This window comes from Ambystoma mexicanum, chromosome 6q, assembly GCF_040938575.1.
Source record: "Ambystoma mexicanum isolate Mex_15411 chromosome 6q, UKY_AmexF1_1, whole genome shotgun sequence".
Classification (NCBI taxonomy): Eukaryota; Metazoa; Chordata; class Amphibia; order Caudata; family Ambystomatidae; genus Ambystoma; species Ambystoma mexicanum.
The window spans coordinates 1,254,570,001-1,254,582,207 of record NC_090937.1 but is presented as its reverse complement, the minus strand read 5'-3'; the positions used below and the strand labels follow the sequence as shown (position 1 = coordinate 1,254,582,207).

The 12,207-nt window shown below is 47.9% G+C and overlaps 2 protein-coding genes across 3 annotated transcripts in view; one reads left to right on the top strand and one right to left on the bottom strand.

The window, feature by feature from the left end:
• Positions 1 to 12,207, bottom strand: part of SEL1L3 (SEL1L family member 3) — a 797,084-nt gene that overhangs the window by 754,737 nt on the left and 30,140 nt on the right. The window lies entirely within an intron of this gene.
• SMIM20 (small integral membrane protein 20) overlaps positions 6,520 to 12,207 on the top strand; it is a 114,108-nt gene continuing 108,420 nt past the window's right edge. Inside the window, exon 1 of one of the 2 annotated variants that reach the window (XM_069631852.1) lies at positions 6,520 to 6,767. In XM_069631852.1, the coding sequence (XP_069487953.1) occupies positions 6,651 to 6,767 (117 nt within the window). In that variant the 5' untranslated portion in view covers positions 6,520 to 6,650. The remainder of the gene's footprint in view (positions 6,768 to 12,207) is intronic. The other variant, XM_069631851.1, reaches the window with a different exon arrangement.

Below are 12,207 nucleotides of genomic sequence, written 5' to 3'. Positions count from 1 at the left end.
TCCATGCGACGCACACCAAACAGATCCCACAGCCCGTGCCATACGATACAGAAGACACAGAATCTCTTCCCACTGCCGTAACTCACGTGCCTGAAACAGCAACAACCAAAAAGGGAGAATCGGAGACCGCTTCAGAATCGGCAGGGCCGGACAAAACGGCCATCTTGTCTCCACACTCCCCAACAGTGGAACTCCCGGATCAATCCTTTCTTGATCCTTTTTCCGTTCGTTCACCACTTCCAGGAGGAAGTGACAACACTTTGTTCTCACCAGAAACGGCAAAATATAATTTGCGCCCAAGGAAATAAATGTAAAGCATGGTCTGACTGTGCGACTGGGAAAAAAAATCATTTGAGGGCTTGTCTTTTTGGCCCGATTGTACGGCTGAGGGTTGTGGGAAAGACATTAAGAAGACGCGCGACTGGAGTCGCCAACAAACGAATAATTGGTGTTTTTTCGATTGAAGACTACGATGCCTGCACCCGCTACCACTCGTACTGAACTTTTAGATAAAGATATGACTAGCAGAGACAATGATCAAGTATGTAAGGGGACCCCCAAAGTGTATTGTTGCCTTCTCGTACTAATTACTGGATTTGTAATGACTTTTGTGTTTGGGTTATGGTATCTGGAAGAAGCATATCCGTTAGAGGACTTTTTATCTATTAAGAATGTATCTGTGATTCCCACTCCTTCTTTGCAATTGCATACTTTGTCGCCTAGAGATTCTTTGCATAGACGGAATTATCAGAATAATACCCTCTTATTAATCATGAATGCCACTCATGCAATTTTTAATAAGACCAATTGCTGGATCTGTACACATTTACCCCAATATGGGGATACAGGGCTAGGTTGGTATATTTACCCTGTGCCTCTGACAACTGCCTGTTACGCTTCCCTTAGAGCACTATTTTTTGGTCGATGGAATGATAGCATTTCGGGGAACTTTGATGGTACAAATTTAAATAGTTTTGAAAAGAATGTTTTGATGCCCCTGGAATGCTCGCTTTTTGCAAATAGAAGCAAGCCAAACGTTGCTTCTGTTAGGCCCTCTGATAGATTGTCTCATCCTTTTCAGTCTTTAATCTCTTTCAAAATGGCTCCTATAGGAAATAAGGATGCCACGCCTCCATCTTATTCTGTTAATCACAGCCCCGATTCAGTATCCTTCTGCATACAGAGGAATGGAACACGGTCAATGGGTAATTTTAGAAAGTGCGCCAACGTTGCGACTTTGGCTAGTGAAAACAGACCTCTGTACATAGGCGAACCTGTCTATTTTGTTTGCGGTAATGTGGCATTTCCATGGTTGCCCAGGGATTGGCAAGGAACCTGTTATTTAGGGAATCTATTACCTGGGGTATTTATTGCCAGTACTACAGAAATCTCAAAGACTCGTCCACGTCGAGGTGTAAAAGGCGATACTCCAGCACAAACTTTAGGAGATATTATGAAATCTTTTGTGCCATTTTTTGGGCAAATTACGAATTCGGAAGATATTAGGGGACTAGCGAGAGTACTGGAGAAAACCATCAATCGGACCACTGACATACTCTATAATATGACGCTAGAACAGAGAGCGATAAGATTAGTTGCTCTTCAGAAGCGGATGGCATTAGATGTCATCCTGGCAGAGCGAGGAGGAGTATGTAAATTAGTGGGGTCCGCTTGCTGCGTTTACGTTCCAGGCTCCTCTCCAACGATCTTTAGGGCGATCCAAAATCTACATGTCCTTAGTTCAGAAGTACATGTTCCTGAGGGAAATTTGGAACTTGGTACATGGTTTTGGGACCTCCTACGGTCATGAGGATGGAAGTTGTTCTCGGCCCTACTGATTATCTTGGGAAGTTTTCTGTTTCTTTGTTGTTGTATACAGTGTCTCCCTGGTATATGCTCAGTATTAGGGGGATGTTGTGCGCAAGCAATAAGTGTATTGGGGAATAAAATATACGCCCCAAAGGAGCTCTCCAAAGAGTATGTGTTGAAGGAAACTCTGGTATCAGACCTAATGGCAATAGATATGTCCGACAATGATTCGGGGTGTCTGGACGATGACGCATGGAGTTACTTGCAATCAAATCAGAAATAGTATTAGCACTTGACATAGGCCAAAAGGAGGGTTTGTCAAACCGGATATTAAATTATGCCTCTTACTACAAACGATTTATATGTATATTGGCCTACGCCAAGTTGCTTGAAAATTGTATGCGAATAACTCTCTGCGGCAACGTCTTGACCTTAGAAATTGATGTAAGCCGCCATCTTGAATCAAGCCTCCATTTCAGGTTAGAAACCGCCATTTTGGGGTTTCATACAAAGTCACCCTGTAATCTAAAATGGCCGTCTCGTGTGTCCTTGTTCTTGCCTTAACCTCTCCAACCTGTGTAGGGAAGTTAATGTCCAACCTGCCTTCAGGCTACATGTTAGGGTCATGTAGACCTTGTCCTTTGTTGACCTCGGAGCAGGGGATTACTTGAAATGCCAAGATTAAACTACAAGTATACAAGAACGGTAATGCTATCCAAAAATAACATGCAAAACATTGTTTGGTTTGTATTAAAGCAATATATAAAGAGTGTAAATGTTAAATTGAAGAATAATGGAGTGTGTTAGTAAATGTATTGAAAAAGTAAACCGCATGCGCGAGATATGTAAATTAGGAAAGTGAACCTGGCGCGACCCTAGCCCAGTGCATGATTAACCTGTAAGGGGGCTGGACATCATTTTACAAATTGTATAAAAACACTAATGTCCAGCTAGGAAATTCCCTCACTGCTCATAATGGACCTGCTGGTGGTCTCTTTGATGTATTGACGGCCAAATAGCTATTTGTGTACTTTGTTGAATACTGTTCAGTTTTGTAATAAAGATTCTGGGAATCTTTATAAGCCTGTGTCGGTGTATTTTCCTTTGCTCGGTGTAACAGCCGTAATATTGTATTTTTTATGATTCCACAGACAGGGAAGGCGGGTCTTGACTTGAACGGAGAAGATCCACAACAGGATTCAGCAGCGAAGACTCCAGGAAGTTGCAGCAGACTGAATAAGAGAACTGGAGTAGGCAGGAGCAGAAGGCAAGCTTTGGAGGCAGAGTAACCCTTGAGGAGGCAGGAGGACAAGCACTGAGCAGAAGGCTAAGAAGGCCAGGGGAAATCAGGAACCCAGGGGCAGCCAGAGAAATGGTGACTGAGAGTCAGGAAGGGAGCAGAGAAGGAGAACCCCAGGGAGAAACAAAAGGGCAAGGAAGGGAGCAGAAAACTACCCCCTCGGGAACAGGCAAGGGGAAACCAGGAGAGAATGCAAGGGAAAACAAGGCTGAAGGCTGGCAAGGATGCAACTCAAAGAGCTGCACGGGCGAGGACGCGATTAGGAAACAAACCGCGTTGAGACACAGTTTGTTCCAATAAACTGGCCCTTAATATAGGGCAGGCAGCACCCGGGAGGCTTGGAATGCAAGCGTGCTGTCCCCGGGTGCTGACATGCCCAAAACGAGGCTTGGGAAGCAAGCTTGCGGCTTCCCAAGCGCTCTGTGGATGGCGCATGGGCGGAAGGTCGAAACACGGCCTCCCGCACATGCATGAGCCCATGTGAATGGGAAACCCGGAAGCGGCAGGAGCCGCAGAAGACCGTGGTCCCCCCAACCTGAATCGGGGGTAGACACGCCAGGACGGGGCGCGCCGGGACCAGCAGGCGTGCCCCGCACCCAGGTAAGTGGCATGACAGATACAGCGGGAACCGTAGAGGACCTCTCCATCTACAGACCTATCTCTTAAATCCCGTACACAGTGAAACTGCTTGAAACATACATATACAAAACAACCCAAGAATTCCTAGAAGAGCACTCGCTACTAGACCAGGCACAAGTTGGTTTCAGACCAATGAGAGGAATGGAATCAGCTCTCCTCTCAATATGGGACGACCTAATAACAAATGCATACTCGGACAACAGTACTGCCTTGATACTTCTAGACCTATCTGCAGCATTCGACACAGTTAATCACGACATTCTCCTAACGAGATTAGAAGGACTAGGAATAACAGACACCGCCCTACTGTGGATCAAATCCTTCCTAGCAAACAGAAAGGAAACCATATGGATGAAACCTTTCAAATCCAACCCAAGAGCCTCTGCATGTGGAGTACCACAAGGATCCCCCTTCTCACCGCTAATATTCAACATCTACCTATCTCTACTAATCAAAATCATCAAAAGACACGGCATCACCTGCTACAACTACGCCGACCACACACAAATAAGCTTCAAAATACAAGACATTCAAGAAAAAAGCTCAACACTAGAGAACTGCCTTTGTGATGTATTCAACTGGATGAACTCTAACTACATCAAAATCAACCCAGGCAAAACAGAAATAATGATCGTCACAAAAAACGGAGGAGACAACCATTACATCCCTTGGCCAAGGGAACTCGGTACAACCCCAGCACCATCGCTGATTGTAAAAAACTTGGGGGTCCTGATGGACAACAACCTTACTCTAGAGCCACAAGTAAACCCTCTACTCAAGAAATGCTTCTTTCTCCTGCAAGCAGCAAAAAGGATCCTACCGTTCCTGTCATTCACCAAACGAAACAACCACCATCATCGCTCTCGTTATGTCCAGAGTAGATTACGCCAATAGCCTATACTTGGGTATGCCGCAACGACTGCTAAAAAAAACTACTACGCATACAAAATGTGGCAGCCAGATTGCTTCTCAAACTACCCGAAGAGAACACATCACACCTTCGCTAAAAACACTGCATTGGCTACCAATAAAACAACAAATTAAATTCAAAACAATGTGCATCGTGCACAGAGCAATACACAAACAAGGCGCTGAGTTCCTGAGATACAAATGACACCTACATCAACCAGCAAGAACGCTCAGATCAAGCAACGACATTCGCATGGAACCGAAACCCTACAATAAAAGAAAACTTGGAGGATCTTCTTTCTCTCACCAGGTGCCAAAAACTTTGGACGACCTAACAAAAAACATACACAACACAAGAAACCACCTACTATTCAGGAAACTGCTAAACTCCTGGGTCTTCACTTAGTAACTAGAACACCGCCCACAGGGACACACACACAACTAAAACAATGATGAATGAAGACACAGATCCCGATTACCACCAAGCAATCTTTATCCCGATTACCACCAAGCAATCTAATAAAAAATAGACTCTAAGGAAGACGCTCCACGACATACCGAACGACTAACAGAGAGATAGCCATGATAGGAGGACACTGAAGAGTTAATACATAGGCAGACCAAGACGAACGTACTAGGACGATTCATCAATAGCACCCTGGCCGTGAACCACACCCAAGCTCCAACAGACCCATGTCACGATAGACAGCAAGGAAATAGGGAGCACCCAACCCCAGCTCCTACACGAAAGGGAGAGAAATAGACACACCCAATCACATTATACAAAGCTCATTAGGATACAGCTAGGAGCGGGCCGCGCCATCACACACAACAGTCAGTCGTCCAATAAAGGAAATCAGCAATAACCCTACCCACAGGAATGCAATTTAAATGTAACAAGTTGTACCAGAACCAGGATACAGACCCCACTAACCCAACTTTAAAATCTCTGCATACCCATAGTTCTCAACTCACACGCTTTTGGCAGGTGTCACCCCCCTTGTAAACAGTGGACTCACCCGCCAAGCCTCCTGCACGCCCATTCGATTCAATGGGTTCTCGCCCGCCAACAACAAAATCGGGTGTTTTCACCCACCTTTGCGACACAAATGGTTGAGAGCTATGGCATACCCAACCCACCCAAAAATTCACACAACTATTTCTCGCTCAGCAAACCGCACACACTTTACCACACTGCATCACCAACAAATAAACAACACATAAACAGCACCTACAGCACACGAGATCTCACCCGGTCCGATACTTGCACCAAAGCTCAGCGCCCGGTGTTTACCGAACTGAAGCCACCAACAGCACACCACTTCTCCCACTCTCCTACTCCCCCTGCACCCGACTAACTCTACCCGCCCTCCTTGTTTTACAGATCCGCCAGGGCGTTGGGGACCAACTACGTTGGTGACGGTGCGCTATATAAATACCTTTAACATTAACATTAACAACCCTTGGCAGAATTCTCATTAAACACATTGAATTGTCTGTAATTTTCGTATTTGGGTTCGAATAATTTTTGGAGAAAGAAAGTAAAAAATAGCAACATTTTGATAGAAAAATCCTGCCGGAATCGGGAAGGTTCGCATCACATGTATGTAAACACTTTACAAATGCTGAATATAATAAAAGTCAAAGCCAGCCAACTCTGGCTCCACTTTATTACATTAATGCCTATATATTTGTTATATGTTAAATTGCAAACACCAAAACGCTTAACATTGATAACGCAGTCTCATATGAACATGAAGTTAAAGACGTAATATTAACAAATCAAAAAAGCGGTTTTACTGACCAATAGCGAATCTTTCCCGGTGACCAATCGAGACGTGGTTCACATTTTCACTTCAGGAACTAGACAGAGAACGTATGAACCGCCCTTGCCTTTGGCTGTGTGGGCCGCTCCAGCTGTCTAGCCTGCCTTTTTTGCAGCAGAGCGGTCTTCCTGTTGTTTTTCCGTTCCACCAGGGACAGCTGTCGTACAATGTCGAAGAATAGAAAAGTGGTTCTCATCTTTGGTGGCTTTATCACAGCTGTAGCTGCCGCTTTTTACCCAATATTCTTTCACCCGTTGATGCATATAGAAGAATATAGTAAGTGGGTGAGGTTATCCTGTTTCTACTGTTGCTTGTGTATGCCATCGCGACCCCCCCCACTCTAGTATTCATGAATGATGCATTCAGGATGTAAACAATTTAACACGTTTTTGGTGTGTGAATGTCTGGCATGTATGTTAATAAATAATACGTTACCAAAGTTGCGTTATACTACCCTTGCGCGTTTTCATCAGAGAAATACGTTTACACTGAAGGTGGGGACGTCTGCAAGTAGATCGGCAAGTGTTACTGGTTAAGCTTATTCTTATCAGGCATAGCTATGAGCGTATGTTGTTATTGCTACACGAATCTATGATGTGCTCAACACCGAAATAGCTAGACCCAGGATCTAAGTGAAAACATATTGTCATCAAACACAGGTAGAAACCATAAGTAAAAGGGTAAACGCTTGTTTCAATCTGTGAAACTACTAAAGTGTACGCGTAATATATACAAACCTTTGTGTAAACCCTTGATTTGAACCGCATTTGGATGTGTTTAAAGTACTTGTAGTTTTCTGACTTCTAGATGTACAATAAATACGCTCGATATAAACTTGTACTGTTTTTAAACCTTTATTATAAACGATCTATTTTGCTTATTTTGAACATACTTTCTTGTCTTGGTCTAGTTAAATAAACGTATATAATTGTGTTGCTTTAACTTGCTTAGTCTAATAAGTTGACCTTCCATTGTGGGGTGCTTTAGGCGCCCATCTTGTCTCCCATGGTTTTAGATTGACGTCCTTAGCCTGGTGATTGGTCTTTAAACGGTAGCGGCCTTGACAACTGTGCCCTCCCTAAAATATATTACAATCTCATGTTAGCGTTTTAATTTGTATTACAACAAAGATGCAGGTAATTATGTTTCTGAAGGGGAGGTCTGCTAGTCAGACACCCTTTTCATCAAGCACCTTTCCATAATTATATTGCACTTGCGCTCCTACTTACCAGTAATCTTCATTACTCCCAGTCCTACTCTTCCTCGTCCCAGTACTTACTTCATGAGTACCCTGCCTGCGACACAGGACCTTCTATTTCTTTAAATTCCTGTAACTCCTCCCCTCCCCCCACATTCATGTCACTCAGTTTCATATTACCAAGACAGAGCATGGGACCTTCCCCGCAGGGAGGGTGAGGAGGGTCGTCAGTACTGTGACGAAGAAGAGTAGGACTAGCAGTAATGAAGATTACCGGTAAGTAATCAGAGCATTACCCCCACGTCCACTCTTCCTCGTCCCAGTACTTCATGAGGTATACCAAAGCAGCAACGGGGAAAAGGTCCAAATGAGACACAGAGCTAAAGACAGTGCAGCAAACACACCCACAATAACTCTTAATTTACATCCCCACAGACAAAACTCCAACCACGAAGGAACCAACATAGCTCTCAACCATTTGTCTCGCAAAGGCGGGTGAAATCGCCCGATTTTGTTTCTGGCGGGTGAGTCGCCCATTGGAATGAATGGGCGTGCAGGAGGCTTGGCGGGTGAGTCAGCCCTTTGCAAGGCGGGTGACACCCGCCAAAAGCGGGTGAGTTGAGAGCTATGAACCAACCCCCCGGGTGGGAGAAACTCAACCCATAGCGGTTGATGAAAATCCCTAGACCAGCCAAGGGGGCAGCCATACAAATCTCTTGCAGAGAAAAACCCTCCTTGCATCGGCCCAGGAAGCTGTCAAACCCCTGGCGGACCGCCCCTGATCGTGCGCAGGCACAGGCAGGCCGAAAGCCACATAGGCTCTGGAGATCACAACCCGGAACCATCGGAAAATGTAAACCACAGATGCGTTATGCCCAGCCCCAGCCGGACCACAAGCAATCGGAAGACTATCAGATTGGTGGAAAAAAGCAAACCTAGCCAAATACTCCACACGTCCCGCCGGACATAATGTTAAGCCAAGCCACCTCCTCATGCATTCTCGGATCATGAAAGAAGTCGGGGAGAACCAGATCCTGAGAGGTGTGAAAACTGAGATACAACTTAAGGGAGGAACTTCGGACCACACCTCAGCAGCACCAAGTCTGGCAGCACCCTCAGGAAAGGAGGGTGACATAAGAGAGCCCCAATCTCCCCAAGCCTACGAGCAGAAGCGAGGGCAATAAGAAAAGCAGATTTCAGTGTAAGATGTTTGATATCAATCTCGGAAAAGGGCTCAAAAGGAGGCCCTTGAAGGAACCGTAATACAAGAGAGAGATCCCAAGGGGGAAGCCCTTTATCCACACAAGGACGGGAAGAAGAAAAACCCTGGAGCAACTTCCCCACCAACACCTCCCCATCCAAGTGACCATCAGAGTTCCCCAAAATCAATTTCATGGAGGCCCACTGAGAGCGAAGCCTGGGGGAAAAAAAAACTGCCAGGCTCCTGTCAAAAGCCCTTCTGGAGGAATCTAAGGATAGCAGAGGCCAGAACGCAGGGGAGGGATCCCAGACTGCCCATACCAGTCTCGGAAATGGCCCCAATGCCTGCCGAACACCTTCAGAGTGGAGGGTCTAAGAGCATCCATTATGTACTCAACTACAGGATCTGACAACCCCTGAGATATCAACCTAGACCGAGCAATAGCCACACTGCCCATTGCACCCAGTGGAATTCCAACCGCAGATCCCCTTGAAGGGGACACGGCCACCTCGGAACCAGCCAAGGTTCCTAGGACCGAAGCTCAAACAGAGAGGGGAGCCAACTCCAGCGAGACCAGAACTGAGCTAACACCAACACAGTCACCCTGGACACTCTGATGCGCCAAACCACCCGGGGCAGAAGGGGAATAGGCGGAAAGGCATAAAGGAAAACTCCAAGGCCACTGTACAGAGAGGGCGTCCATCCCCCCAAAACCCCCGGCCTGAAACCGAGAGCAGAAGAGGGGAACTTCTGCTGAGGCCGGGGATGCAAACAGGTCTAGAACCGGGCACCCTAATCTGACACAGGTCACTGCAAAGACCTGGGCCAACGGGACCAGGTCAGCCGAGGAGTGAAAACCGGCGTCTGAGAAGATCCGCTTGAATATTGTCCACCCTTCTGATACGTGAGGCCGCCAGAGACACCAGATGAGATTTCTCCCAGGTGCCTATCGGCGCTGCCAGAGCATTCAAGGAGCGGCCAGAACCCCTTTTGGCGTTGACATATGCCAAGGCCGTCATATTGTCCGATCGGGTCAAAACCGCTGACTGTCCAGCAACTCCTTGTAGTACACCAGAGCTTGGACAATGGTACAACTCTTGCCAATTGGATGATCGCCGGCTCTCCCCAGATCTCCCAACCCTTAAGCTGAGAGGACCCCCAATGTAGACCCTTTCTGCCGGCGTCGGTAGTAAGAGAGGCCACAGGAGGATGGACCATGTACACCTCAGCCCGTAGACCTGAAACCCCCCGCCACCACAGCAGGGAGACTTGCAGCGATGGGGACACTGAAAACACAACTACGTAAGCCGAGACGTCGGAAGCCAGTGGGAGAGAGTATAAGACACCAGGGGACGTAACCAAAGACGGGCTCAAGGAACCGGAAAACATGCAAGACGCCACATGCCCCGTAACTTCAGCAACAGGCGAGCTGAGACACACTGCCTTCTGAGAACTCAGACCAGCCAGCAAGCGCCCCTCTGCACAACATCCAGAGTACGCTCTCCCCAGATGTCCGGACAAGCAGTACAGGGTCTTGAGACCCATAAGCATGTGACACATCCTAGAAGGCATAGGGACCAGGAACACCCGCAAGTAGAAAACTTGACCCTGAACAGGGAGAGGAACGGGCAAGACGGTAACCCACAACAATCGTTCGGAGAGAACGCATCCCATGGCCAACTACTTGGCCCGTGAGCTGGGTACCAAAGTCCTAACCATGCATACCTGGACAGGAGGAGACAGGAATTGCAACTGAGACCCCCCTCCGGAAGGAGCCCATTACCCATGAAGCCGAACCCCACCGGTCCCATACACCGCCGAGAAGATAGAGACGAGGAGCCAGGGAAAACCGCCAGTCACTGCACTTGCACCAGAGGAAAATCACAGGACGTTGAAGCATGCCTGCGCCACAATATAACTGCATGCTTGTCAGCCCACAAAGATACAGGACAGCCCAGAAGTCCAGCAGACCATGGCCCCCCCAGCCGACAGAGGAGCCACCAGGCTGGCGTCAAAAGGGCAGAGCTGTCACAAAGCGGGGCAAAGCAATCCATCCCGGATAGCAGACATGAAAGGCAACCCCCCCACCTGGGGTATTCCTACACTGGAAAAACCCACTGAAGTGACATCTCCCTCCACCGGCACCAGGGGCTCTGAGAACCCCTCTAAGCACAGACATGTGCCACCATGTGCCATATCACTTCCCACAAGTCTGAGGGGAGGCGTGAAAGCAACACGTCTGGACCGGAGAAGAAGAGACACTGGGAACCCTCTGAATGGCCATTACTTCCATGATGCATTTTCTATAATTCCATGCCCGACAAGGGAAAAGAAAATCATCGCCTTTTGACCTTCCCTCATGCAGTTCAGAGGAAGAGGACAGGACAAGGAGTCTGCATCCATAGCTAGCACAGACCCAAACACACCACTAACTCGCCACATTACTGAGAGGTGGCTTGAGCCCTGTATCCAGTAGCTGGTAGCCCCAAGCTCTAAATCGTTCCACTGCGTCGGTCTAGGAAGGATGATGGGCTGAGTCAGCACCGCAGAGACTCGAACCCGAAGTGTAGACTATGCCAGGCCGGTACCCTTCCGGCCGCTTGCAGACGCGTCCAAATCTGCGCCGTTTTCACAGGCTGCATGCAAAGAATACAGCCAACATCCGGTGCATCCTGGGCTGCGTGTGTCTGAGGAGCGGGTGGTATGTGACATGCCTGTGACAGAACAGAGCCCCCGCACTTTCAAAGACTCTCTGCCATTGTCACCCCACGACAAGAAGCAGAGGGGCCTCACAACAAAAAGAGAAGGCTATGCCATACTGCCAAGTGCTTGCCTATATTTCCAATAAAGATGTGTACACAGAGCATGAGGAAAAGGCCTGTCGAATCAAGATGGCCAAAACAGGAGGAGAGGGGGGAAAAACATCAAGCCCAGTCCTCCCCTCTCCTTACCTTCCCGCGGGCCATGCAGGACCCAGGACACAATGCTCACACTGCGGTCCGGAGCCCAGCAAAGAACCGAGCGAGGCAATCCCGCTCAACTGTGATCCCAAGCCCCGCAGGTGGCCCAGGAGCAGCGCCGCACCTGAGGGAGCCGAGGGCCCCACCACACAGCCCCCCCCCCCAGGGGGCCAGCAATCTGTGCTCCCCAGTGCCCCGCACCGGGAAGAAAAAGTCCAACCTCCGGAGGCAGGAAAAATTAAACTGAGTGACGTGGATGTGGGGGAGGAGTTATAGGAATTTAAAGAAATAGGTCCTGTGTCGGAGGCAGGGGCCTCATGAAGCAAATACTTGGGCGAGGAAGAGTGGTCGTGGAGGTAATGGCC